The sequence below is a fragment of the Rhinolophus ferrumequinum genome, chromosome 15 (genome assembly GCF_004115265.2).
Source record: "Rhinolophus ferrumequinum isolate MPI-CBG mRhiFer1 chromosome 15, mRhiFer1_v1.p, whole genome shotgun sequence".
Lineage (NCBI taxonomy): Eukaryota > Metazoa > Chordata > Mammalia > Chiroptera > Rhinolophidae > Rhinolophus > Rhinolophus ferrumequinum.
Window position 1 is genome coordinate 33,216,407 of NC_046298.1, and position 23,464 is coordinate 33,239,870.

General features: G+C 47.3%; 1 protein-coding gene across 2 annotated transcripts in view; it reads left to right on the forward strand.

The window, feature by feature from the left end:
• The first annotated feature begins 1,960 nt into the window (after window positions 1-1,960).
• Window positions 1,961-23,464, forward strand: part of ZC3H18 (zinc finger CCCH-type containing 18) — a 59,662-nt gene continuing 38,158 nt past the window's right edge. The window contains exons 1-4 of one of the 2 annotated variants that reach the window (XM_033128127.1): window positions 1,961-2,140; window positions 9,339-9,931; window positions 18,292-18,376; window positions 19,157-19,228. In XM_033128127.1, the coding sequence (XP_032984018.1) occupies window positions 9,353-9,931; window positions 18,292-18,376; window positions 19,157-19,228 (736 nt within the window). In that variant the 5' untranslated portion in view covers window positions 1,961-2,140; window positions 9,339-9,352. The remainder of the gene's footprint in view (window positions 2,141-9,338; window positions 9,932-18,291; window positions 18,377-19,156; window positions 19,229-23,464) is intronic. The other variant, XM_033128129.1, reaches the window with a different exon arrangement.

The following is a 23,464-nucleotide window of genomic DNA, read 5'->3' on the forward strand; positions in this document are numbered from 1 at the left end:
TGAACAGTTGTGTACAGGTTTTTGTGTGCATGTGTGTTTCATTTCTCTTGGATTAGATACCTGGGAGTGGCATTGCTCGGTCACATGACAACTCTATGTTAATGCCTTCATTTCTTCCCTTGCTCATTCATTCATTCAGATAACATAAGGCAAACACCTGAGTTAATTCAACTTCACTGTGGGCCAGACACTCATATTTGTGGGCAAAATGGTGGCAGTCTGCCCCAAGGAGGAGGAGTTTTTCTGGAGGTGGAAGATGGGGTGAAGAAAGGTCTGCTTTGCTCACCATCCCCCAAAACCCTTAGTTACCGCCAGGACCAGCTACATAATTTGCAGGGTCTAGTGCAAAATTAAAACATGGGCCCCTTGTTCAAAAATGATTAAGAATTTGAAGGCAGGGATAGCAGAGCATTCAATCAAGCCCAGTACCCTTCTAAAAGTGGGCTCCTTGTCTCTAAATGGAGAGCGCAGTTTGATCCTCTGCAGGCCGCCCTGAAGGCAATTGGTAAGATGCAAAAATACCCCAAGTACCACACCATGTCCTTCTAATCATGAAAAGTTACCCTGGTAAGCTCATCCCATTTAAAAGATGTGGAGCTCTTTAGTCTGATGGAAATAGTTAAAAATGTTTAAGCTTTAGTATTTAAACTCACTCCATGTCTCAAAATGATTAATTTTGTGTTGAACTGTTTATATTTAATAGAGTGGAAGTTATTTAGTCCCATGGAAATTGTTTTAAATGTTTAGTCTTAGCCTGGAAGAAACCTCAAAGCAGAGGATCAGCTAACCCATGTCCTAATTCTTGACCTACAGATATGTATTACACCCTGCTCACCACCAAAAGTCGTTTCCATCTGTCACCACGCAATTGACCCTTTTACCTGTTTCGCCTTCCCTCCATCCCCTTTCCCTCTGGTAACCACAGGTCTGTCGTCTCTGTCTCTCTGAGTTTGCTTTTGTTTTGTTTTGTCTGTTTTTGTTTTTTGTTTATTTTGTTTTACATTGCACATGAGTGAAATCATATGGTATTTGTCCTTCTCTGATTTATTTCACTTAGCATAATACCCTCAAGGTCCATCCATGTTGTCACAAATGGTAGGATTTCACATTTCTTACCGCTGAATAATAGTCCCTTGAATATAAACATGTATACTACTTGTTCTTTATCCATTCGGCTACCTAGATACAAGTTGCTTCCATATTATTATTACAATAATACTGCAACAAACATGGGAGTGCAGATATCTTTTCAAATTAGTGTTTTCATATTCCTCAGGTAAATACCCAGAAGTGGAATTGCTGGATCACGTGGTAGTTCTAGTCTTAATTTTTTAAGGAATCTCCATACTGGTTTCCATAACGGCTGTATCAGTTTACATTCCCACCAACAGGGTAGGAGGTTCTCAGCTGATTATTCTTAAGAAAGCAGGAATAGTTTTAAAATTTTTAAGTTTTTATACTCAAACTCAGTATCTCAAAAATGATTAATTTTGTGTTGAACTGACTATATTTAATAGAGCAGGAGCTATTGAGTTCCACGGAAATAGTTACAAACGTTCAGGCTTTGATATTTAAACTCAGTATCTCAAAAAATATTCATTTTTTAGTGGGTGCTTACGTTTATTAGAACGGGAATTCGTTAGTCGGAGGGAAGTTAAAATTGAAAGCTGCGAGGGCGAAACCACCCATCGCTGCGCCGGGCGGAGCTCCCCACCGAGAACCCAGGGCGGGAACGTGGGCTCGGGGTGTCACTTGACCGCCTGGCGCCAAAAGCCCTCTCCGCAGGCGCCGTCACCCCGCCAGCCGCACACTAACCCAGAACACCCCTGGGGCGGGGCCTCGGGCGGCGCCTGCGCCCTGGCGGGCTCGGGCGCGTGCCGCGCACCGGCGGGAGCGCGCGGAGGCCGGAAGGAAGCGGGCGGAAGGCGGGGCGAGCGAGGGAAGCCCGCCGGTCCGCAGGACGGTCGCGGCTTGATGACGTAGCACAATGGCCGGCCCCCGGGGGTAGTGGAGCCCGTTTGTTCCGCCCGCGTCGCGCCTCAACCCGGAGCCTGTAAAGAGCGGAAGGGCCGAGGGACGTCTTCCCTGCGCCGGCCGGACCCCAGCGGAACCGTGGCCCCCTCCCCGCCCTCGCGCTGAGGTAAGCGGTGGCGGCGGCGGGGCATCTGGGCCGGCGGTGAGGAGGCCGAGGCGGCCAGGAGGGGAGCGTGGCGGCGGCGCGGAGCCCAGGCCGGGGAGCTCGCCGCCGCCGCCTCCGGGGAGTGCTCCAGGCTGCGCCCCCGGCCGAAGCGTGGTTCTCGGACCCCGGGAAGGGGACGCTGAGATAGACAAGATCCCGCGTTCCGTCTGCGCGAGCTGGTCCTGGGGGTCCTGAAACCCCACAGATCCCGAGCTCCCCGCGGCTGCCTCTGCGCCCCGCGGTGGAGTTGATTCTCTTGAAGCTGTCATTTCTCTTCCGGGACGTTTGCGGGGCACATGTTTGCCGCCCACAAATGTGGGAGTAGGCACGCAAGTTCGTCCCCCGGAGGCTGCCGGCCCGGACTGGGGATGAGCTCTTCGGGAACTTCGAGCTCTCTGGAGCCTCCTGGAACTTGCTCTCTCAGCTCCCCCAGTGTGCACAGGTGGGAGGTGTAGGCTGTGCCTAGAGACGGGCGCCACTTTCTCAGGAATATGGGATTTCCTTGCCCCTTTGGATAGGAGCCCAGAGAATGCTGAATCCTTGGTGTAAACTAACTGCAGTCAGTATGATGCTGGAAGACCTCAGACTTTGAGACTTCCAGTCTTGCTCTTGCTGAAACTTAAGTTCTCCTCACTGCTGTGTGACAGCTGAGTTTGCTGGGGGGAGAGGTTGATCGTTTTAAATGCCAGCAGACGCAATTGTAAGAGTAGGTCAGTCTTCAGATTCATTTGGGGCAAAAGGAGGAAGAGGGTGTTTGACATCTGAAGTGCTGTTCAGGGGCGTAGCAGTGGCTCTCATTTCTCCCGTGAGACTCGCCTCCATCATACAGCCCATGGATTGGTTCTTGTCCAGAGCAGAGTTTGGGATTCTCAGGGAGAGACTGGACCCAGGCTGATTCCCACTTCCAAGAGCTGGGAGGGGAGTCTTGGTCTGCTGATTTTACAATCTAAGACGTGGAACCCAGCCAGCTCTGGAAACTAATCAGCTGTGTCCCGAAGGCTGGAATGCCTCTCCAGTTTTGGGTGGGAAATGCTCAAAACGTTGTAAGAAAGCTTTGTGGAATCATTGCAGAGAGCAAACAGGTAAGCTATGACCTTGCTCACGTTTAAAATAGGTTTTTTGTTTTTAGTTTTGCACAGCTATCCATCGTCTCAAGGTGAGTGCTTCCTCCTGGAGTATTTTGGTGGTCAGGCTTAGTCAGTTGGGGGGTAGTGTTTGTCAGCACGCTCAACATCTTTCCTTTAGGTGACGTAAGTACGTGAAGTTATGTGCCAGAACTTAGGCATTCAGGTAGAGACTGCTCTATTTAAAGCTGTTATCCCAAAAAGTTATCCTTGTATTTTATTGGTGCTCCTTTGCCAAAAACCTCTTGAGAACTCCTGTTTTGGTAGTAAATACATAAGCCATGTGAGAAAATCTGTCTTATTCAGTAGTCACACCCTGGGTTTGACCAAACATTGTCTTACCTTGCTTAATAACTCAGCTCACTTACCAGACCAGGCTCTGAATGGCTTCCTGTGGTTTGTCAAAGTGACCCACCTTGAGAGGAGAAAGATTTGTTGCTACTGAGAGCACCAAGAGAGTGTTTTGCAGGTTCGAAAGGTCACTCAGGAGGGTAGTTACCAAAATGTTCTGTGCTTTAACAGAGCTATTGTAATCCATATGCAGCCTTCCAGAGTGACTGCTGGGAAATGAGACAGCTCCCACTCTATGCTTGAGTGCTGGTATAGTCTTCTAAAAATGAGGCTCTTATTTCAAATTTCTTTTTAGTACGCAACAGGTAGTTTATCAGGTAATGAGCTTTTGTCATTTATTAATTCAACAAACATTTATTAGTCACCATTTGCCAGATGCAGTAGGCAGTGGAGACACAGTGAGTGATGGATAGTTGTTATTCAGTTCTCTGGGCAGGTTCATCATCTTATGGATCAAAAGATTAAAGAATTAGTTCTAAACTTTGCCAAGAATCCTCGATTACAGGGTAATTGTGTGAGAAGAACAAACAGTAAAATCTGGGCACCTGGGACTTAGTGAAGTCATGAGCAGAGTGCCCTCCATTTCATTGTCTACACTTAACAGTGTTTTTCCTACCATCTGACATAGAGCACACATTCAGATATTTGTTAAATGGAGTTCATCTCAAATTAATTTAGGACACAGACACCTAGAGAGACAGTTAACCTGCCCAGAGCATGTCCGGGAACGCAAGCCATCTTCTGATTCCCCAGTGACACTCTTCCTGTTCTGTGTAGCATGGTGTGACTTGGGTTGTTTCTGATAACAGGGAACTTCTTTGGCGTATTTCCCTCTGCAAGGTGTTCACTTGTGAGCATCCTCAGATTGTCAATTCCCAGGAAAGAAGAGATGTGACTCCTTTCCTCAAGAAATTGTCAGGGCCTCCGAGGGTGACTGGATGTCTCCATGAGCTGCGGACAGACCCTGTTCATGCCTGCTGTAATTGTTAACAGTGCCCCTTTTCAGTCTCAGACACGTCCTAGTTTAGACAGTAAATCACATGAGAAGTCTGCTACTACACGCCAGCCATTTGCTGAGCCTAGGGAACACAGGTGAGTGTGAGCCCTCTAGTCAGGCACTTCATAGGGGGCAGTGGAGCCTCCCAACAGACTTTGCAAACAAATAATCTCAGTACAGTGCGGTAATTATGGATACATAATAGAATAATGTACAATATAGTTAGAGCAAGAGTTCTTACTCTGGGGACCATGAATGGACCTCAGGAGATCCTAACTTAGAAGATAAATTGTGGTATCCAGGTTTTTCTCAGGAGGAGAGACATCTCCTTCACCAGATTCTCAAAGCAATTCTTGCTCCCCAAAAGGCTAAACACCACTGATGGAGCACTGGGCTGCCCCTGAGAGTAGCAGGTGCACTCAGGACCTTTGATGTCACCACCTCTAGTCAGCCCTGAAAATTACCTTTAAGAGTTGGAAAGTTGGGGTGGCCGGTTGGCTCAGTTGGTTAGAACTCAGTGCTCATAACACCAAGGTCGCCAGTTTGATTCCCACCTGGGCTAGTGAACTGCACTCTCCACAACTAGATTGAAAACAACGACTTGACTTGGAGCTGATGGGCCCTGGAAAAACACACTGTTCCCCAGTATTCCCCAATTTAAAAAAAAGTTGAAAAGTTACCTTTGCATTCTTAAAATGTCAAAGTAATTTCCATATTCAAACTGGATGGCATTCCTGTTTACTTTAAGTACCTAAGATTCAAACAGCAGACAAGTTTAAAATCATAAAATAGACGGTGTCACAAGTTGGATCTCCATGTGCTCATCACTATTTTTTAACTAGTAGTCTGTATAAATCAGATTAACATTTCCATTTATATGAAAAGGTATGTTTTTGGTTCTAAGAAGGGCTAAGATAGGAGTATAGCTGGATCAGCACAAAACTTTAGAAGGGAGAACAAAAACAGGCAAAACCTACTGGTACAGTAGCAGTCCCCAATTTATGGGTGGGCTGTGTTCCAAAAAGCAGTTTATAAAATCACTTTGGAAGTCAGGTCCCACTTTCGTATAGGAACAGTGGCAAAAAGCAGGGGTTCCTAGGCAGGAAGCAGAAACTCATTTTCTGCACGGTCCAGAGCTCTGGGACTGAGCACTCGCTCGAGGCGCAGCTCTGAGTTGCAGTTCTGGGATAACCACTCTGGCCATGTGGCTTTAGTGTCCTTAGCTATGAAGGGGAACATCACATGTTTGGAAGGTTGATGAGAGGAAATTGGTCAAGTGCCTGACACAGAGTAGTGGTCTCTCAGTGGACAGTGGTGGCTGTTGATTTAATTGCAGAAGCTGTTTTAATAATATAGTCTCGCATTAAGTAGATTCTCAGGGCATGCGATGAATGCAAAGTGGATGAATGACCCCTGAGTGCACCAGGAGACTTGAAATGGACCGACAGGGGTGAAAGGAGGATGGTTCTTGGAAGCTGAGGGTTGCCTTTACTCCCCTTCACATGAATTCAGTTTAGATTAAAATGTGTGGAGCATGTGCCAGGCACATTATCAGGCTCATCTCATCTAATTGTTTTAGTGGCCTTGTAAAATACGTACTGTTGTCCCCATATTTCAGATGAAGAAACTGAGGTCTGGCAAGTTTACATAATTTGTCTAAGATCCTAAAGCTAAGAAGCAGTAGAACTGGGGTTCAAGTTCCGCCTCAGAAGGCCACACTGTTTGCACTAGCGCATGTATCCTGTAAAGATACATCATACCAAGAGGTAAATGTCCCATGTTACTGGCCCACTTCTTGCATTATTTCAGATTACTTAAAGTTGGGCACTTTTTTCTTCCATTGCTTACTCTGGGATTTAATTTCAGGTTTGCCAAAATATGAAAAGCAGTTTGGATCTAATCATAACAATGAAACCAAACCAGAAACCAATTTGCACCTGGGCCCTGGAAAAGGGCTGTGACCAGGTTATGAGAGTTTGTGGCTGTGAACAGGATAGTATGTTGCAAAGCCAATCGCAGGCTGGGGTGGGCAGTGTTTTCTGCAGAGTGTCAGTTGTGTGATTTTTAAACTAGTTTGAGGGGACATTGAGTTTTGGTTGATTGATTTAAGAGGTATCTTTGTGTCGAGGTCACCATTATACTACAAAATGTGAGAACTGGAATTTGTTTGGGTTCAAGTAGTGATGTATAAGGCTCAGTAATCAGTTGGGTGTGACGCCTGACTACAGAGTAACAGGTGCTAGTTTAAGCAGCTGGGGAGATGAAAGGCCCTGCCCTTCCATGGGGAAGATTTCTTATATACAATGTAACAAAAAGTATACAAAGAGAGGCATTGAGTATCACACACAAAGGCAAATCTTGTGTGTTTTATTAATATCATTAACTACGGAATAGGGAGGCTGCCAGTTTTCCACTCGTCCCTGGCTGATGTGGTAACCGCCCCCGTGCCACGTCTGGAAGGGTTGAGAGTGTAGGGGTCTTAGCGGCCGCCCCGTCCTTGGTAGATTTCTCGTCCTTGCTTGTTGCGGTGGCCCGTGGGAGTATGCAGTGACAGGCTCTGCCCTGCGCAGGGAGGGCAGAAAGCGATGGCATCACCTCAGCTTTTCATTTTCAGCAGAGAACGTATACCATATTAAGACTAACTTTTTAATAATTATTTCCAGTACTCCTACCTCTGGATAGTGTAGTTGGAAGACTGAACAGTAGCTCATTTTTAAAACTGTCTACTTAAATGACTTTGATTGAATTGATTGGTTCATAAATTTCTATTACTACTAACCATTTAGTTTATTTATAAAGTGATGAATTTTAAGTGGTTTGTCTTAATGTGTGTTAAATTATCATTCCATTAACAGCTGAAAAAAGTTTTTAACTGTAGGTTCAGATATCAACTCCTGGTATGTTGCATCTTTAACACAGGTTCTCCTTTTGAAAGTATAAATTTAACAAGATTTTTAATCTTTTATGGTATAAATACATACAATAATTTTATGTATTTAAGGTTTGTAAATATATGTGTGTATGTTTCCAGATCTAGCTGAAACCCCAAGCAGCATGACTGTGACATACATTATTTTAAACAAAAAAAATTTGAAGAACCAAGTGAACGTTGAACCTTTCACTATTCCTATTATTAAAAACCAACTCAGTGATAATTTGCTGCACCTTGCGTTGGTGAATGGCATTTGCTTATAGACTGTTTGGTGTTGGTTTCATGCACACACTCTTACTTCACCTTATAAGTCTGTGTTTAAAATAAATGGAACAGTGTACTGTCTTTGCACATTGAGGTGGGAAAACCAGAAAATATTCACTTTAAAATTAAATGTAGATTAGTAAAAATAGAAATGAAATCTGAAATGACACTGTCAATCTTTTTACTTAAGAAACTACACTTGGGCGGATGGATGGCTCAGTTGGTTAGAGCGCGAGCTCTGAACAACAAGGTTGCCGGTTCAATTCCCACATGGGATGGTGGGCTGCGCCCCCTGCAACTAAGATTGAAAATGCCGACTGGACTTGGAGCTGTGCTGTACCCTCCACAAGTAGATTGAAGGACAACGACTTGACTTGGAGCTGATGGGCCCTGGAGAAACACACTGTTCCCCAATATTCCCCAATATAATAAAATAATCTAAAATTAGATTACTTGTCTTAAAAAAAAAAAAAGAAAGAAAGAAAAGGAAAAAAGAAATTACAGTTGACCTTGAACATGTCGGGGGTTAGGAGTGCCGACCTCCCAAGCAATTGAAAATCTAAGGGTAACTATAGTCGGCCCTCTGCCTTCTCAGATTTCCAACCTTGGAGATGGCCCTTGAACAATGTGTGTTTGAACTACATGGCCAATGAAAAAAATCCACATATACTCGTAAGTGAACCCGCACAGTTCAAACCCGTGTTGTTCAAGGGTCAATTGCACTTAAATACGTAAAACTTTCCGCCAGAGTTCTTTTCCACAGCATACCTGTATTAGAACAGTGGTTCACGAGTTTCCTGTGAGAATCATAGCGTGCATGCACACCTGGGCATCCGTGGGCCGCTCCACGGAGAGGTCTGTGGTGCGTCCTCAGATCATCCCAAGTGCTTCTGATCTGGCAGTCAGGGCCATACTTGGAGAGGCGTGTGCAGGAACAGGAGACAGACTGCAGCGTGGGGACTCCTATAGATGGGCTGGGTTTCTGCTCCAGACCCTTCAGGATGACTCCAGAAAAATGGTCAGACATATACCTTCCACTTTGTTGCCTTATTTCATAATGCAGATTGTCTTGAACTTCATTAGTGATCTGAGAGTCCACGAGGCTGTCGGCCCCGTGCAGTGCACGTGTTCTCACTCACTTTCTGTTAACCGTTTGGGCTGCACTTGTGAGAAGAAGGGGTACGCCAGGTGTCTTTCTGCCAAGTTGCTGCAGATGGGAGGCACTTAACACACAGCATAGTGAGCACAGCCCAGGTCGTGGAGGTGCTGTGTGTGGGGACGGCCTGCCATCCTCGGCGGGGGAACGGCCGGAGCAGGGGTTTGTGGAGTAGGGTCTGGGGTTTGGAGGAGCAGTGCCTGTCCAAGCAGAGTGTGGGTCCTCATCTGACCCCCCCAGCTGGTAGGTATGAGCACGGGGCCTGAAAACCCAGGGCGAGATTCCCTTTCCATTTGGCTAAATGCTGTGATTCTGTGTTCTCTTTGTTTTTACAGAACTGTGGGTACCGATGGATGTGGCCGAGAGCCCTGAACGGGACCCTCGCTCTCCAGAGGACGAAGAAGAGGAGCAGCAGGGGCTCTCGGACGATGACATTCTGAGGGAAAGTGGGTCTGACCAGGATTTGGACGGAGCTGGGGGGCGGGCGTCTGACCTGGAGGATGAGGAGAGTGCCGCCCCGGGACTGAGCCAGGAGGAGGAGAGTCGCTCGGAGGAGGAGGACCAGGAGCGGGACTCCGAGGCCCAGGAAGTGGTCAGGGGCCCGACGAGCCCCCCGCGCGCAGAGGCGGGGTACGGTGGGGAGGAAGACCGCACAAGCGACCTGAGGGACGAGGCCTCGTCGGTCACCAGGGAACTGGATGAGCATGAGTTAGATTACGACGAGGAGGTCCCCGAAGAGCCGGCCCCTGCTGGGCAGGAGGACGAGGCTGAGAAGGCCGGGGCCGAGGAGGACGAGGAGAAGGGCGAGGGGGCTGCTGGGGAGGAAGGGAAGGCAGGGGTCCACAGTGTGCAAGACACGCAGCCCCTGGAGGCCGCCAAGGAGAAAAAAAAAGATGACGATGGAGAGATTGACGACGGGGAGATTGACGTGAGTATGCCCGAGCTGCCAGGGTGTGTGGGCAGAACCCAGAGGGGCTTCCCGTCTCCAGCCACACCTCGGCCTGGTACAGGAGTGAGGCTCCTCCCAGGATTCAGTCAGCCATCCGCGCGGTCTCAGAACAAGGAGGTGGGATGGAGGAGTGCAGGAAAATGAGAGAATTGCTCTGGGAGCAGTCGCCATGGCAATTAGGAAGTGCTGAAAATCAAGGAGGAAAAATATGCTAGATTCAGAAAACTTCTGTCTGCCAGTTGGTAGCTGGCAGAATTTCCAGGGTCCCTCATTCAGTCTGTTTCTCTTGGTTGGATTTACTAAAATGCCTCGCCCCGGTGGTTTTTTTAGGTTCTGGAATTTTTTTTTTTTTTTTTTTAATCAAGTGAAGAGGTCATTTCTCCCTTTGTGTGTGCTGTCTTTAAATCCTGTTTGAGTTAGCATTCAGCCAGAACCATTGTGGCTCTTCAGTCCTTGTCAGCTTCTTGAGACTGAAAAGACTCTACAAGCTGTCTTCCAGTTTTGTCTATTCTTTTAGGCATTTTTGTCTTTGTCCCATGGCCTGTCCTCTGGTGAGGGTCCCATCTGGGCCAAGCATCTTTGGAAGTGTCCCTGGAAAGACCCTCGGGACTAGTGAAAACGGGGTTGTGTGCGGGAACATCTCAGCTTTTAATCAAACCATCACACTTACAATTTACTTAAGTAATCGGGCCTTCAGGTGGAGAAGGTAAGACTCGTAATATATCATGTTGATATGGGTATGTTAGGGTTTTATGACAGATAGTCCCTTTGAAAGCACTTTAATCCTGATCTTTAAGAAATTGAGTTTGGTGGGGTGGGAAGAGCCTGCAGTTCTCCTGAGGAATGCTTTTACTCAGAGGAGCCGAGAGAGGGACAGAACACATGGAGGTAACCTGGTTTTTTTAAGTGCCCCGGGAAAGGAGAGTCTGCTTATCTGAGAGTCACCTCCCCGGAAGGTGTGTGGGGTATCTCAGAACTGGTTTTGGTTGGGAGGGACGAGGTTGCTAAATGTTGAACCACACGCCTACTGGAAGTGCCACGCTAGTCGTGTGTTGGCGCACATTGTGCCTGGTCCATTGTAAAATGTGGTGGCCATGAGTTTATAGGGTTTTAGACGTTACCTACCTAACTTTGGTTCATAAGAACGGAACTGTTTGTGGGTGGTTACAAGCTTAGAATTTCACGTCTTTTATCATAGCTAAGTGTACAAGATGGTCTCCTGAGTTAATAACCTTTGCCTAATACTATTTAAAAAGGGTGTTGTCGGGACATTATCATGCAAGTGTCCTTAGGTTTTGCCAGCGATGCTTCCCTTTCACTTTTGGAAAGTTCGCCTCTACCACAGGGTTGGCAAAGAGAAAAATGGTGCTGTAGCACTCAGGTTCATTGATTTGGATGAAATTTTGGGCAGAAGTTGAAGTCATTGGTTGAGATTGCCTGTGAGTTTGGTTTTTCAGTGTCGCAGAGAGAAAAGCCATGTGTGTGTTCTGCCACCAGGGGATGTTTGGGGGCTCCTGATTGTGGCCTGGGGATTCTGGACAGTCCATTACCAGTTAAGAGCGGACCGGTCCACAAACTCTTCTTGCTTCAACTGTTGAATAAATCTTAGGGGGAAATTCATCTACTCCCCTACCTTCCCATAATCATGGGGGTCAGTGTCGCCCTGCAAGTCCCAGAGTGCCTGGGTGTCATCATACCAGTGGGTTTCCCCACTGTATTAGATGTGGCAGGGTGGGACACTGAGTTGAAATCAGCTGTCCCTGGATGGAAAACACCCATTGTCTGGAGATTTGCTGGTTTCCCCTAGCAACAGCCTATGAAATTAAAAAACCCAGTTTGATTTGCTTGCCCACTCAGATCCCACAGTTGGTGGGTTGGTTTGGCATGTTTTGCCCGGCGTGGCACCCTCTCGTGAAGTGCCCCTCAGCCCAGTTAGAAACAGCATGCTGCTGAGGAGATCCAAGTAGTTTCATTCAGCTGTGGAACACGGTTTCCTTCTTGTACCTTCGACCAGGCCTCCTACCCAAGTCGCCCCTGCACGTCTGTGCTTTGGACACAGCTCTGGTGGGCCCTGTAGTGTGCCAGGCTTATCGGACCATGCCGGGATGTGACAGGGTAGAGCAGGGCCTGCCCTCACCTTGGGGACGGGCAGACCTCACCATGGCAGGGAGGTACTGTAAATGGTGGCCTGGGTCCTCACGGGAGCACACCTGCCCTGCCGGAACTCTTCTGGTTGCCCGACTTCATTCTGGGCTTCTCTCCATCCTTTACGTATTGGTACACATGTCACCTCCTGTACATAGGCTCTGCCTCCTGCCCTTGCCCCCTGGCCTTCTCTCTGTTGTACCTGGCGTAGACCTTTGTCGTACTTCCATCGTTAAATTAACCAGGTCATCAGTTGTTTCTGTTGCTTCTCCCCTGCCCTCCACACCACGCTTGAAGAACACAAGTTCCCTATATCCGGGACCTACAGGGTTGGCTTCCTCTGTAGCTCCAAGACCTGGCACGTTGTAGGCAGACAATAACTGCCTTCTGAGCAGTTAGAGAAACCCATTGCTTTGGGGCATGTTTAAATTGAGTGCCACTGACACGTGGAGTGGCCGTGGGCGGAAGGTTTACACTGGAGGGCCGTCCGCATAGAGAGGCCAGTTCAGGCACTGGCTGTGGGCAACCAGCACCTGCCCTGCCACCCGCCATTGGAAGAACTCAGGGTAAACACGTGGTGCTGGTTTGTTTTTCATGCTCTGTCCCTTCATTTCTAACTCTTCCTTCCCCGTCAGATCTCTGCTGGAATGTATGTCCCCACCCAGCACACACTCCTGTATCTTTCTTTCCCAAGATGCTGTGTCCCCAGGTACATTTCTGTGCTGGCGAGGGCGCCAGAGGTGTGCACTTGGGTCCAAGAACAGCTGGCGTGTGGCAGGCTTTTGGCCAGGCCCCCTTTAGTTTAAATCCCTGCAGAGTAGTTTCTGGTCCTGGTGGAAAGTATACGATATTATCGCAGAGGGCTTTTTCCCTGTGCCTCGCAAGTGCAGCTCTGGTATCAGGGTGAACCACCGGGGTGTTTAGAGGAGGAAATACGCGTTCAATGAGACCCTTGAGCAGTTCCTGCCCCGCAGGCGTCCTGCCAGCCTGGCCGAATCACGAGGCTCCTGAGTCGATGGCCCCTGCTGCACACGCGGCTTCTCCGTCTTCTCCCTCCACCTCCGGCCCTGCCCTGCGTTGCTGGGAACGGAGAACTCTGAGGACACGTCCTCCTGTAACTGAGGAGCTCTTCCCCTCTGTCGGGTGCATCATCCTGCTTTTCTGTCTTGGGACAGGTGAACTGATCGAAGGGAAGTCACCCCACCCTTCCTACCTTTTCTGCTCCCTTGGTGGTTGCCTAGATAGTGCCGTCAATTGTACAGTAAGCCCTGGAAATTCTTCTGTCTAAACCACACAGTTCGTGACGAAGGCCTTAAATTACCTTTACATGTTTTTGGTATGCTGCTGGAACACCCTTCAGATACAAATGCCTTTCGGGAAGCGCCACCCGCTGCTGTGGTAGGGTGGGGTTTTGCACACGGGGTTGTGGGCCAGCTGTTTCTAGCACCCTGGTTATTTGTGGAGTGGGGGCTGAGGGTCCCTGACACTGAACCTGGTGGGAGCCTTATTTACTCAGTAGTCTCCTACCTGTTCAGGAAGCCACGCTTAGGAAAATCAGACACATCTGTGTTTTTGTTTCTACATGTGCATCTCTCAGCAGAGAGAACAGAGCCACCATAGACAACTCCCACTGTGGAAAGTTCTGTTTTTCCTTCTCCTGCACTTCTGCTGAGTCTCATGCCAGAACCATTCCTTCTGGGTTTGAGGAGCCGATGGAACAATCTTCATGGGTCTTTGATTCACCTCTACAGACTTGTGTCCCCCCATCTGTGGTCTGTCCATCCTCTCCTTGGCTTGTTTACTTGGTTCTGTTTTTGTCTTTCTGTCATTTGGTTGACAGAACTTCAGCTACCTGGAGTACGCCATTGCTTTGGAAAAGGGTGGAATACGTGTTTTGTTCCATTCCTCCTTTCATCAGTGACTCTCTCACTGGTAGGGTGACCTTTCGGAGACAGCAGGACAGCGGCCGCAGCCCGAGTGGACAGTCCATGTGACTCCTTGGTCAGAAGTGGTAGCTCTCAGCCCAGCCCTGTACAAAAATACTCAGAAGCATTTTCTTTGCAGGTGGTATTTTTATTTTCTCCTGTTCACATACAGCTGTTTCTTTCATGTCTGGATACACACTGTCTTTTACAAAAGGTCCTCCCCCGTTTCCCCTCGTGGCTGAGGGTTTACTCCACAGGGCCCACTCCTTTCAGGTGGTCCGTTCCCTGTGTTTGCTCTCCTCCACGTCACTTAGGTGCAGGATAGCACAGGTCCCCTTGCCGAAGCCTAGCAAGCCACCGCCTGCACCACCTTGGAGAAGAGAGCCCACGTGCTGTCAGCCACCTGGAGGACTGGCAGTGTGGGCACACGAGTAAGCACAGGCCACAGTCCTTACTCTCGGCCGAGAGAGCCCAGAAGCTCTGAGAAGGGAAAGGTTTCCTCACTGGTCGTGCGGCGGCTCCAGCTCCAGCTGACGCAGGCTGTTTGTGGTCCCATAGTCGCCCCCGTGTGGGGTTGGTGACACAGCTCACAGAAAAAGATTACCGTGACTGTTAGAGGGCGCTGCTTCAGACCCCATTATATGGCCTTGCTGAAACATTTCTGAATTCCCAAAACATCTGGCCGTGCGAGTTTCAGATAAGGCGTTAGAGACCTGCATTGTTATCCCACGTGAGCAGATACAGGTCCCGGGTTTCAGGAGATTGTGGTTGGCCCCCGGTGGCAGCGTCAGGGTGGCACCTCGGCCTCTGCTCTGGTGCCCGTGCCCACATGCCATGTCTGCTTCCCTGCACGGCGGCGCCACGTGGCGACAGTCTCCTTATCTGCCGTTGCTATAGGTGCTGCCGTGTTGGAAACGACTTCTTATATGAGTAATACACAGGCGTTGGTTTTTGGCTTTTGGTCATTTTGTTTTGTTTTAAGGAAAATAACCTGTGCAGAGAAGAAAGTAAAAATCCCCTATGCTGGCATTGCTCAGAGGTAATTGTATTTCAGCATGCTGTCTCTGAGGCATTTTTCCATTAGATTAGTGATCGCTCTTGCTGTGCTCACTGCTCGCGTGTTACGCGAAGCACTGAGTGTGAGCACTCTGAATACACTCCTGTTCTGCTAGAGGACACCACGGCTCAAAGTGAAGGGACGTGTCCACCGTCACACAACCAGAATTTGAACTCACGTCTTCCATCCCGTGGTACGTATTTTATAAAGGCATTGAAGCTGAATATGCCCTGTGCATATTGACCCTGAAGAAGTGCTGAGAAAAGTGTCAGTGAGCCACGGCCGTTCCTTAGATTTGTAAACTGTGGAGGGCCTTGCATACTCACCTTGTTAGATACCTGTGCCATTTCCGCCATCCAGGGTGATGTTTGCCGTTTGCTGAGAGCTTCGTGGGCTCTCCTGTCCTTTCCTAGACCCACCAGGTTGCTTCTGGCCAGGCCACCAAGGCCTCTCCTTGTCCTCTGCTGTCTGCTCCCTCTGCTCTAGGTCCCATGGTCAGGAGGCCGGAAAGGATTCCCGGATGTTACACGCTTAGTGTGACAGCCCTCCGACAACTGAGCACTGTGGGTTTGGCTGTAGAGATCTCTTTCTTGAGTTCTATTTGCATGAAACTATAAGATTGAAGAACTCGTTTTAGTCGTCTATCACTTGAAAAGCCATTGTGTTGAATGGTTAGTCGAACATTCAGGATATTATATTGCTGAGTGATTTGATTGTTTTTGTTTATTTTTTTAATTAAAGGAGAGACCATAAGCCTGGTACACTAGTGTGTACAGCGCTCTCTCTATCCTGGCAGGTGTGGGGACTAGATGGCAGTGGTCAGTGGGGAGATGCTATTCTGTCTTCATTGGGTTGACATTATGTCATGTGTTTTACTGTGCGTTTCTGTGTGTGTTCACTGATCGTTCTTAGTGGCTGCATGTCCTCCTTCATATGGTTTGTGGGACTGCTTATCAATCTTAAGATGGGTAGATGGTTTTCCATTTTGCTCTTGCGTATATTGAAAGTAACACCTTTGCAGAAACACACGCCTCTTTAAATCTGATCTAGTACACTTACTATGAATCCTGACTTCTGAAAAACTATTATTCTGTACTCATCATTTCACTCCCATGCATTAGTTTCTAAATGAAGCAGGAAGATTTGAATACGTTCTAACCTCTCAAAAAAGTTTAGTTTTTCTAATGAGAACAAAGAGAGAATCTTCTCCCAACTTAGATATGAGCTCATGTAAAATATCATATTAAGGTTTTAGTGCAGTAACCGTTACTAAGAGAAAGAGGTAAAAACTAAATATAGGAAAGACGACCAGGGAAGAGAAAGGTGTTCTGTCACTTAGCATAAAATAAGCACGTTTTCTCTCAACCTTACAGCAGTCGTTCTGGGGTTGAGGGAGACGGGGCATGTTGTTCAGAGGGTACACACTTTCAGTTACATGATGACTCCAATGGACCTTAAAAAACGTCTTTAAATAAATAACTTCATCCCTCTCGCTCAAAAAAAAAGAGAGAGAAATCATTCTGTTAGCTCTCTTAGGGGATAAAACTCTTAGGCATCTGTTCTTTTTGTTATAAGGTGCTTTTAATAACTAAATATTTTCAAGGTAGAGATTATACAAATATTTAAGCTTTAAAACTAAGTCATCATAAATCCAGGGTTTGACTGCAGCATTTCCACGTTCAGTGAACACTTAACTGACCATTTACTACAAGCCTGGCACTGCGCTTGCACCGGCAACACACGATGGGCAAAAAGACAGACGCAGTCCTGCCTGGTGGAGTCTCCATTCCGTTGGGCACGTTGTGATGTCCATGACCAGTGCTGCAGGAGAGGGGGCTGTAAGGACCATGGTGAAGGGAGATGGGGACCCCGAGGCAGGAGACTCAAGGTGCAATCTGAAAATAGATGAATTAAGTGATAAGGGAAGAGGAGAGGGAAGAATATGGTTTGGGTGGGGTTTAAAAAGGTCACTGTGGGGGCAGCCGGTTAGCCCAGCTGGTTAGAGCACGGTGCTCTTAACAACAAGGTTGCAAGTTCGATCCCCGCATGGGATGGTGGACTGCACCACCCGCAACTAGATTGGGGGAAAAAACAGCGACTGGACTTGGAGCTGAGCTGCGCCCTCCACAACTAGATTGAAGGACAACGACTTGACTTGGAGATATTGGGTCCTGGAAAAAACAGTTACCCAATAAAATTAAAAAGAAAGAAAGAAAGAAAAGGTCACTGTGGGGAGCATGTGGGAGAGCTTGGGAGAGAGTGGGGGACTCCAGTTAGGGAGTGCTTTCCCTGACCAGGTGGGACTGGGTCATAGTCTAGAAGATGGTGGCGCTGCAGGACATGGGGGGAGAGGGGTCCAGTGACTCCCAAACCTTGGACCCCTTGGATTGACTGCACTAGGGCGCTCTGGAACAGGCTGGGACACGGGCAATGAGGATTTCCATCCTGGACGGACCAACAGAGATGTCAACAGGGCAGCTGGATACCTGCTTGGGAGGGGTGGGCGTCTCAACTAAGGGGCAGGGGTGGGAGTCTGCAGATTGATGGTGATCAAGGCCCAGGGCAGGAGAGGTTTGGGGGGGGCACAGGATAGTGGTCCAGCTTGTGGCTGCTCTTTGGAATCCCTGGGCTTTTTAAAGCTCCCACGTTGTTTTAGAATTTGGCAGCCAAGGTTGGGAACTCAGTACTAAGAATGAGAAGAGAAGGGCCTGGTAGATCTTAGGTGAAAGGTGGTTCCACAAAACTGACCAGACGGCATCGCCTACCTGAGTCACTTCCCTGAGTCACTTCCCTCCTCCTCACCCCTAGACTTTCAAATTAGAGCGAGTTAGTGTTGAATTTTAAGGACAAAAAATATTTTGTTCTGTAAATTTTGTTTAAATGTACAAAATATGAAAAACCTGAAGTGTAACCATTTCCTGCCCAGAATTGCTAATTAAGAGAAATGTAACGAAACCCAGGTTTGTCCGGTGCTTCACGGTGTTTTCACTCAGTGTTCTCCCGTGGGATGCCTCAGTCTTGTAGGTAGCTTTGAGATGTCCCGCTGTGTGCATGTGGAATCAGGTTTGGAAAATGCGATGCGTTGGTGAGTGGCCTCGTGACCGTATCCTGTCTGCTTTGGTGAAAGCCATGCCTGTAGGTAGATTCCCTTCCTGCCTGTTCACTCTTATGAAGACGATTCTCTCTGCAAGTCATGTTGTCCTCTGTTTCAGGATGATGATCTGGAAGAGGGCGAAGTAAAGGACCCCAGTGACAGGAAGGTGAGGCCTCGTCCCACCTGCCGATTCTTCATGAAAGGTAATTGTCTGAGTGCGGGGCCTTTGCGCGGTCCTTTGTGTGGCCTCAGCTTTTCCTAGGACTGTGGTGGTGGTTCAGCCTTGCCGCGTGCCCTGGAGCCTGTGCAAGGCCGTTCGTGGGGCCAGACTGTGACAATTAGTGGTGGCGGTTACGGTGATATGAGTGGGAAATGATACGTTCTTTTAATGGTCCTTCCGTTACTTTAACGACTAACTCAGGGGGGAGCCAGCCTGGTCGTTCTCACACTTAAGGGGCCAGGCCCACCTGTTTACAACAGACCATGATTTTAACGTAGCCTATAACAATCGTTTTTCAAAGTGGTCCTTTTTATGAGGCAAAATACCACAGGTGCCAGTTTTGACATTTTCCCACCTCGGTAAGGAAAATTACCACTTTTCCACAGTGTGTATCCGATCAATTAGAATGGATTTCAGAGTAGCAAAGGGATGGCCTCTGAAAGCAGCAAGGCTCCCTCTGTTCTGAAAGGTGAACAGTGTGAGTCAAGAAGCAGTAACAGGTGGCAGTGTGGTAAAATCTTGTTGAAAAGTCTGGAATAAAGTCTTGGGCAATTTGGAAGTGGAAATGAGAATTCCCAGTCGTAGGGTTTCTTTGATGTGCAGGAGTAGTTTGGGTAAATGTCTTGTGATCCAGCATTTTTCTTGGACAGGTAGGAAGATGTTTTTCTCTTAATTTTACTCTGACCCTTGATGAGATTGCTCACTGACCCAGCCTGCGTGTACTGTGTAAAGTTCACAAGAGCTTCCTGTACTTCTTTTCCAGATGTTGTGACACCATTATCCACTCTTCTTCCACCAATATCAAATTCCATACCATTCAGAGACCAGGTTAAAGGTACAAAATATACAGTATTCACTGTCTTTAGTCCCTCAAAGTCCCCCTGCTCCAGAGGCCAGACTTCTTTCTCCTGGACCCAGAGTACTGCTGTGAAGCCAGAAGGAAGGGGAGGCTTGGAGGGGCAGACTTAGAGGTACCCGACGAGGCTCTCAGTGCTGTGCGCTGGCCTCATGGGGCGGGCGGGCTCACGGGCACGTGGGAGCCCCATCTCACAGAGAGAGCAGCTCCGCGCTGGGTGGCCTTTGAATGACCCTCTCCCTGGTCCTGAGGGATGGCCCGGTGATGAGGGTGTGTGGGGGCTGAGGGACGAGCACACTCAGGACGCAGGACCCAGGTCAGCTCGCTCCCGGGGGCATGTGCTCTGGGCCCGTGCTGTGTCTGTGCTCGTTTCTGCCACGTGGAAACACTGACTCGCCTGCATGTGACGGGCTCCACCGTGCCCACAGGAGGGCAGCCCACACGGTCGTGTGCTGTAGAGCAGACGCGACATCGCGAGCAGCAGAGCCACGCTAAGTCCACAGATATGCGTGCAGTACGTTTCAGAAGGCATTGGAAGTGTCAGAAAATTGAAACTTCAGCAGAGCACCTCCTTTCCATAATGATGTAGGAGGAAATGTCAATTCTTCTCTGAAATTTCTAGATTAAAGCAATGGGGACAAATATGTATACACCAACATAGAGGTACTTAGTCATTTCCAGTTAGCGCTGTTCACAAATTGGCAGTCAGGACTAGTAGTGCCAGAGGCTCCCACAGCAGGAGGCAGCAGCGCCCCACCGTTCATGCCACAGAGGCTCTGATCTAGGTGCCCGGGTCACACCGCAGAAGTAGTTTCCAGAATTTAGCAAGGGAAGCATGCGCACGGAGGAAGTTGTTGCTGGAGCTGCAGATCAGCATCGTCAGGAGATGCCCGATGGACAAAGACAGGATGCCGTCTCCATGGACGTCACCAGGGTCGCGTCACAATAGGAGCAAGGTGCCACTAGGGTCAGACTAAGTGCTCAGTTTGGATTGCAGGGAGTGAGACTAGTGGGTAAGGCTTTCTGCGGTAGAAAAATCTGAAGCTAGTGGCAAGCGGCCTTTTTTGCAGCCGAACTGGGCATGACCAGTAACGTGTTTGGGAATTTTTAAAAAATATGTATTTACCTTTCCCCCCATACTGTTCATTTATTCTACAGAGTAATGAGATATAGTACAAAAGGAAATGGTTGATTCTTTCCGTGTTCTAGAACATAGCTCCTGCTTTTTCTTAGTTATAAGAAAGTTTTTGGACATAAATGTTTTTGCTTACCTGCAGTTTATAAGCATGGTGTTCAATTGAGATGGGTATGTTTAAGTTCCCTCCAATAGCAAGAGAAGTCACTTTGAAAGCGAAGGTTGTTGTGTTTGGCGAGGATGCGGAGGAATGGAACCGTCATACACTGCTGCTGGGAATATAAAATGGTGCAGCTGCTCTGGAAAACAGTCTGTCAGTGCCTCAGAAAGTGAAGGGTAGAGCTACCATATGACCCAGCAATTCAACGTTAGGTATCCATCCAGGAGAGACGAAAAATACATCCACACAAAAACTTGTGCGTGAATGTTCCCAGTGGCATTATTTGCAGTAGCCAAAAAGTGCCAACAACCCACATGTCCACCAGCCGATGATGGGTGAATAAAGTGGGGTTTACACATGCAGTGAAATACTGGTCAGCCATAAAAAGGAATGAAGTACTGATATTTTAACATGGATGAACCTTGAGGACGTTACGTCAAATGAAAGAAGCCAGGCACCGAAGGCCACACATTGTACATTTCCACTTTTGTAAACTGTCCAGTAGAAGCAGATCCATAGAGACAAAGTGGATTAGTCATTGTCTAGGCTGGGGAGTTGGGGGTGGGAGCAGCAAGGGGGGGGGGGCTAATGAGTACAGGGTTTCCTTTTGGGGTGATGAAATGTTCTGGAATTAGATAGTGGTAGTGATTACACAGCTTTGTGAATATATTAAAACCCAGTGAATTGTATACTTTAAATGGTAGTAATTTATGGTATGTGAATTATATCTTAATTTGGAAATTCTTTTTTAAAAAGTTTGTTGGCTATATTTCTATTACAAGTTGTGATCTGCAGATTAATCATTTAATTGCCCAAATGGACACATTGATATTTGACCGATGACAACAAAATGTACTTAAGAATACAAATTGAAACATTTTTAAAGCAGCAGTATTTGGTTATGGTATACTTTTACCTTATATATTGATGTAGAATCATCAAGACACAAAGTTCTATTCACAAAGGCAAAAATAGCATTTTCTTGGAGCTGTGTGCTCCTCTGGGTTTCTGATCCAGCTGTCAGCAGCACCCAGCCCATTCTGTGAGCCAGGCTTCCTTTTCTGTGCTTCCTGTTCTGTCTCTTTTTTTAAATTATGGTAAAATGCACATAAAATTTGACCATCTTGACTAATTGAAAGTGTCAAATTCAGTGTCATTGAGTACATTGATATTTTGGTCCTCTCTACTCTCTGTCTCTAGGATGCTTTTCATCTTGTAAAACCGTCCCCATTAAACACTAACTCCTCTCTCCCCCAGTGACTACCATTCTTCTTTATTTCTCTATGAATTTAACTATTCTAAGTGCCTAATATAAGTAGAATCATACAGTATTTTGTCTTTCTGTGACTGGCTTATTTCACTTAGCATAATGTCCTCAGGGCTTATCCGTGTAACACACGTCAGAATTTCCTTCTTAAGGCTGAATAAAGAATACTCCATTGTATGTATAGACCACAGTTTGTTTATCCATTCATCCAACAATGGACACTTGGGTTGCTTCCACCTTTTCGCTATTGTGAATAATGCTGTTGTGCAGTAGGTGGACAATCATCTCTTCATGACCCTGCTTTCACATCTTTTGGGTATATATGCAGAATTGGGATTTCTGGATCATCTGGTAGTTCTGTTTTTAATTTTTTGAGGAACCGCCTGTTTTCCACGATGGGTTACCCACCAGCAGTACACGGGTTCCAGTTTCTCACATCCTCACCAACACTTGTTTCCGAGTTTTCTCTAGTAACCATCCTAATGAAGTGAGACTGGTGTCTCCTCATTGTGGTTTTGATTTGTATACTTGCCTAATGACTCATGATGTTGAGCACTTTTTCATGTGCTTTTTGGCTGTTTGTATGTCTTCTTTGGAGAAATGTCTATTGCTCATTTTTTACTCCCTATATTCTCTTGTGTTTAAAGCAACAGGTCTCAAAGTGTGGTCTGTGGACCCATACGGGTCCTTGAAACTTTTTCAGGGCCTGAAAAGTCCCCTAAGATCAAAACTATTTTCATAATAATACTAAGTCTGCACTAATAGTCAGGTCTGGATCACTATGTACTCGCAGTTAATGCCAATTTCACTTAATGATGTCTTTGATAGAGCAGTAAAAATTATAATTAAATTTTACACTTGAGTACAGGTCTTTAAAAAAGAAAACAACTTTATTGAGATATAATTTACATGCCATAAAATGTGGCTGTTTAAGTGAAGTGTACGATCCAGTGATTTTTATTGCATTTACCAAGTTGTGCAGCCATCACCATAATCCAGTTTTAGAACATTTTCGTCACCCCAATAAGGGCCCTCGGTACATGTCTTTTCTATGTTCAGTGTGACAAAACTGGAAGTGCACACGGAGCCCCTCTGCTATGCACTGACGTGCAAAAGACCCTCCCGGGAGGGCACGCACGAGGTTTGCACGGTGACCTGAGCCAGCTGCTCTTCCCGGGAGCATGTGTTTGCTCGCAGGAACGACCGTGACACCTCATGGTACCGCAGAACCAGGTCTTCTCAAAGACTCACCCAGGGAGTCTGCCTCTTTAAGGAAAACCACTGACGATATCTGTCGCTAATGATAAATGTCCAGCTCTGGAGTGAAAGTTAGAATTTAGGAGAGTTCTTATCTCCACCTTGAGCTTGACAGCTTTGTAGTGTTTATTGAACTCTTCCATATGACCATTGTGTGGTGTTACAAAATCATACCTGGGTAGAAAACCCATTCACAGTTCAAGATAGATCAATGGATTTCAGTGGAACAGAGTCGGAAAAGTTCAGTAATGGGGTTATAGATCCCGCATGGCGGCCATGAAGAAAGCTTCTTCATTTGGTAAGTAGTGCAGCATCAAGGAACATCCCAGAGTACCTGAAAAGGCTGTTAAAACGAAGCCCCTCCCTTGTCCAGCTACATTTCTGCCTGCAGCTGGA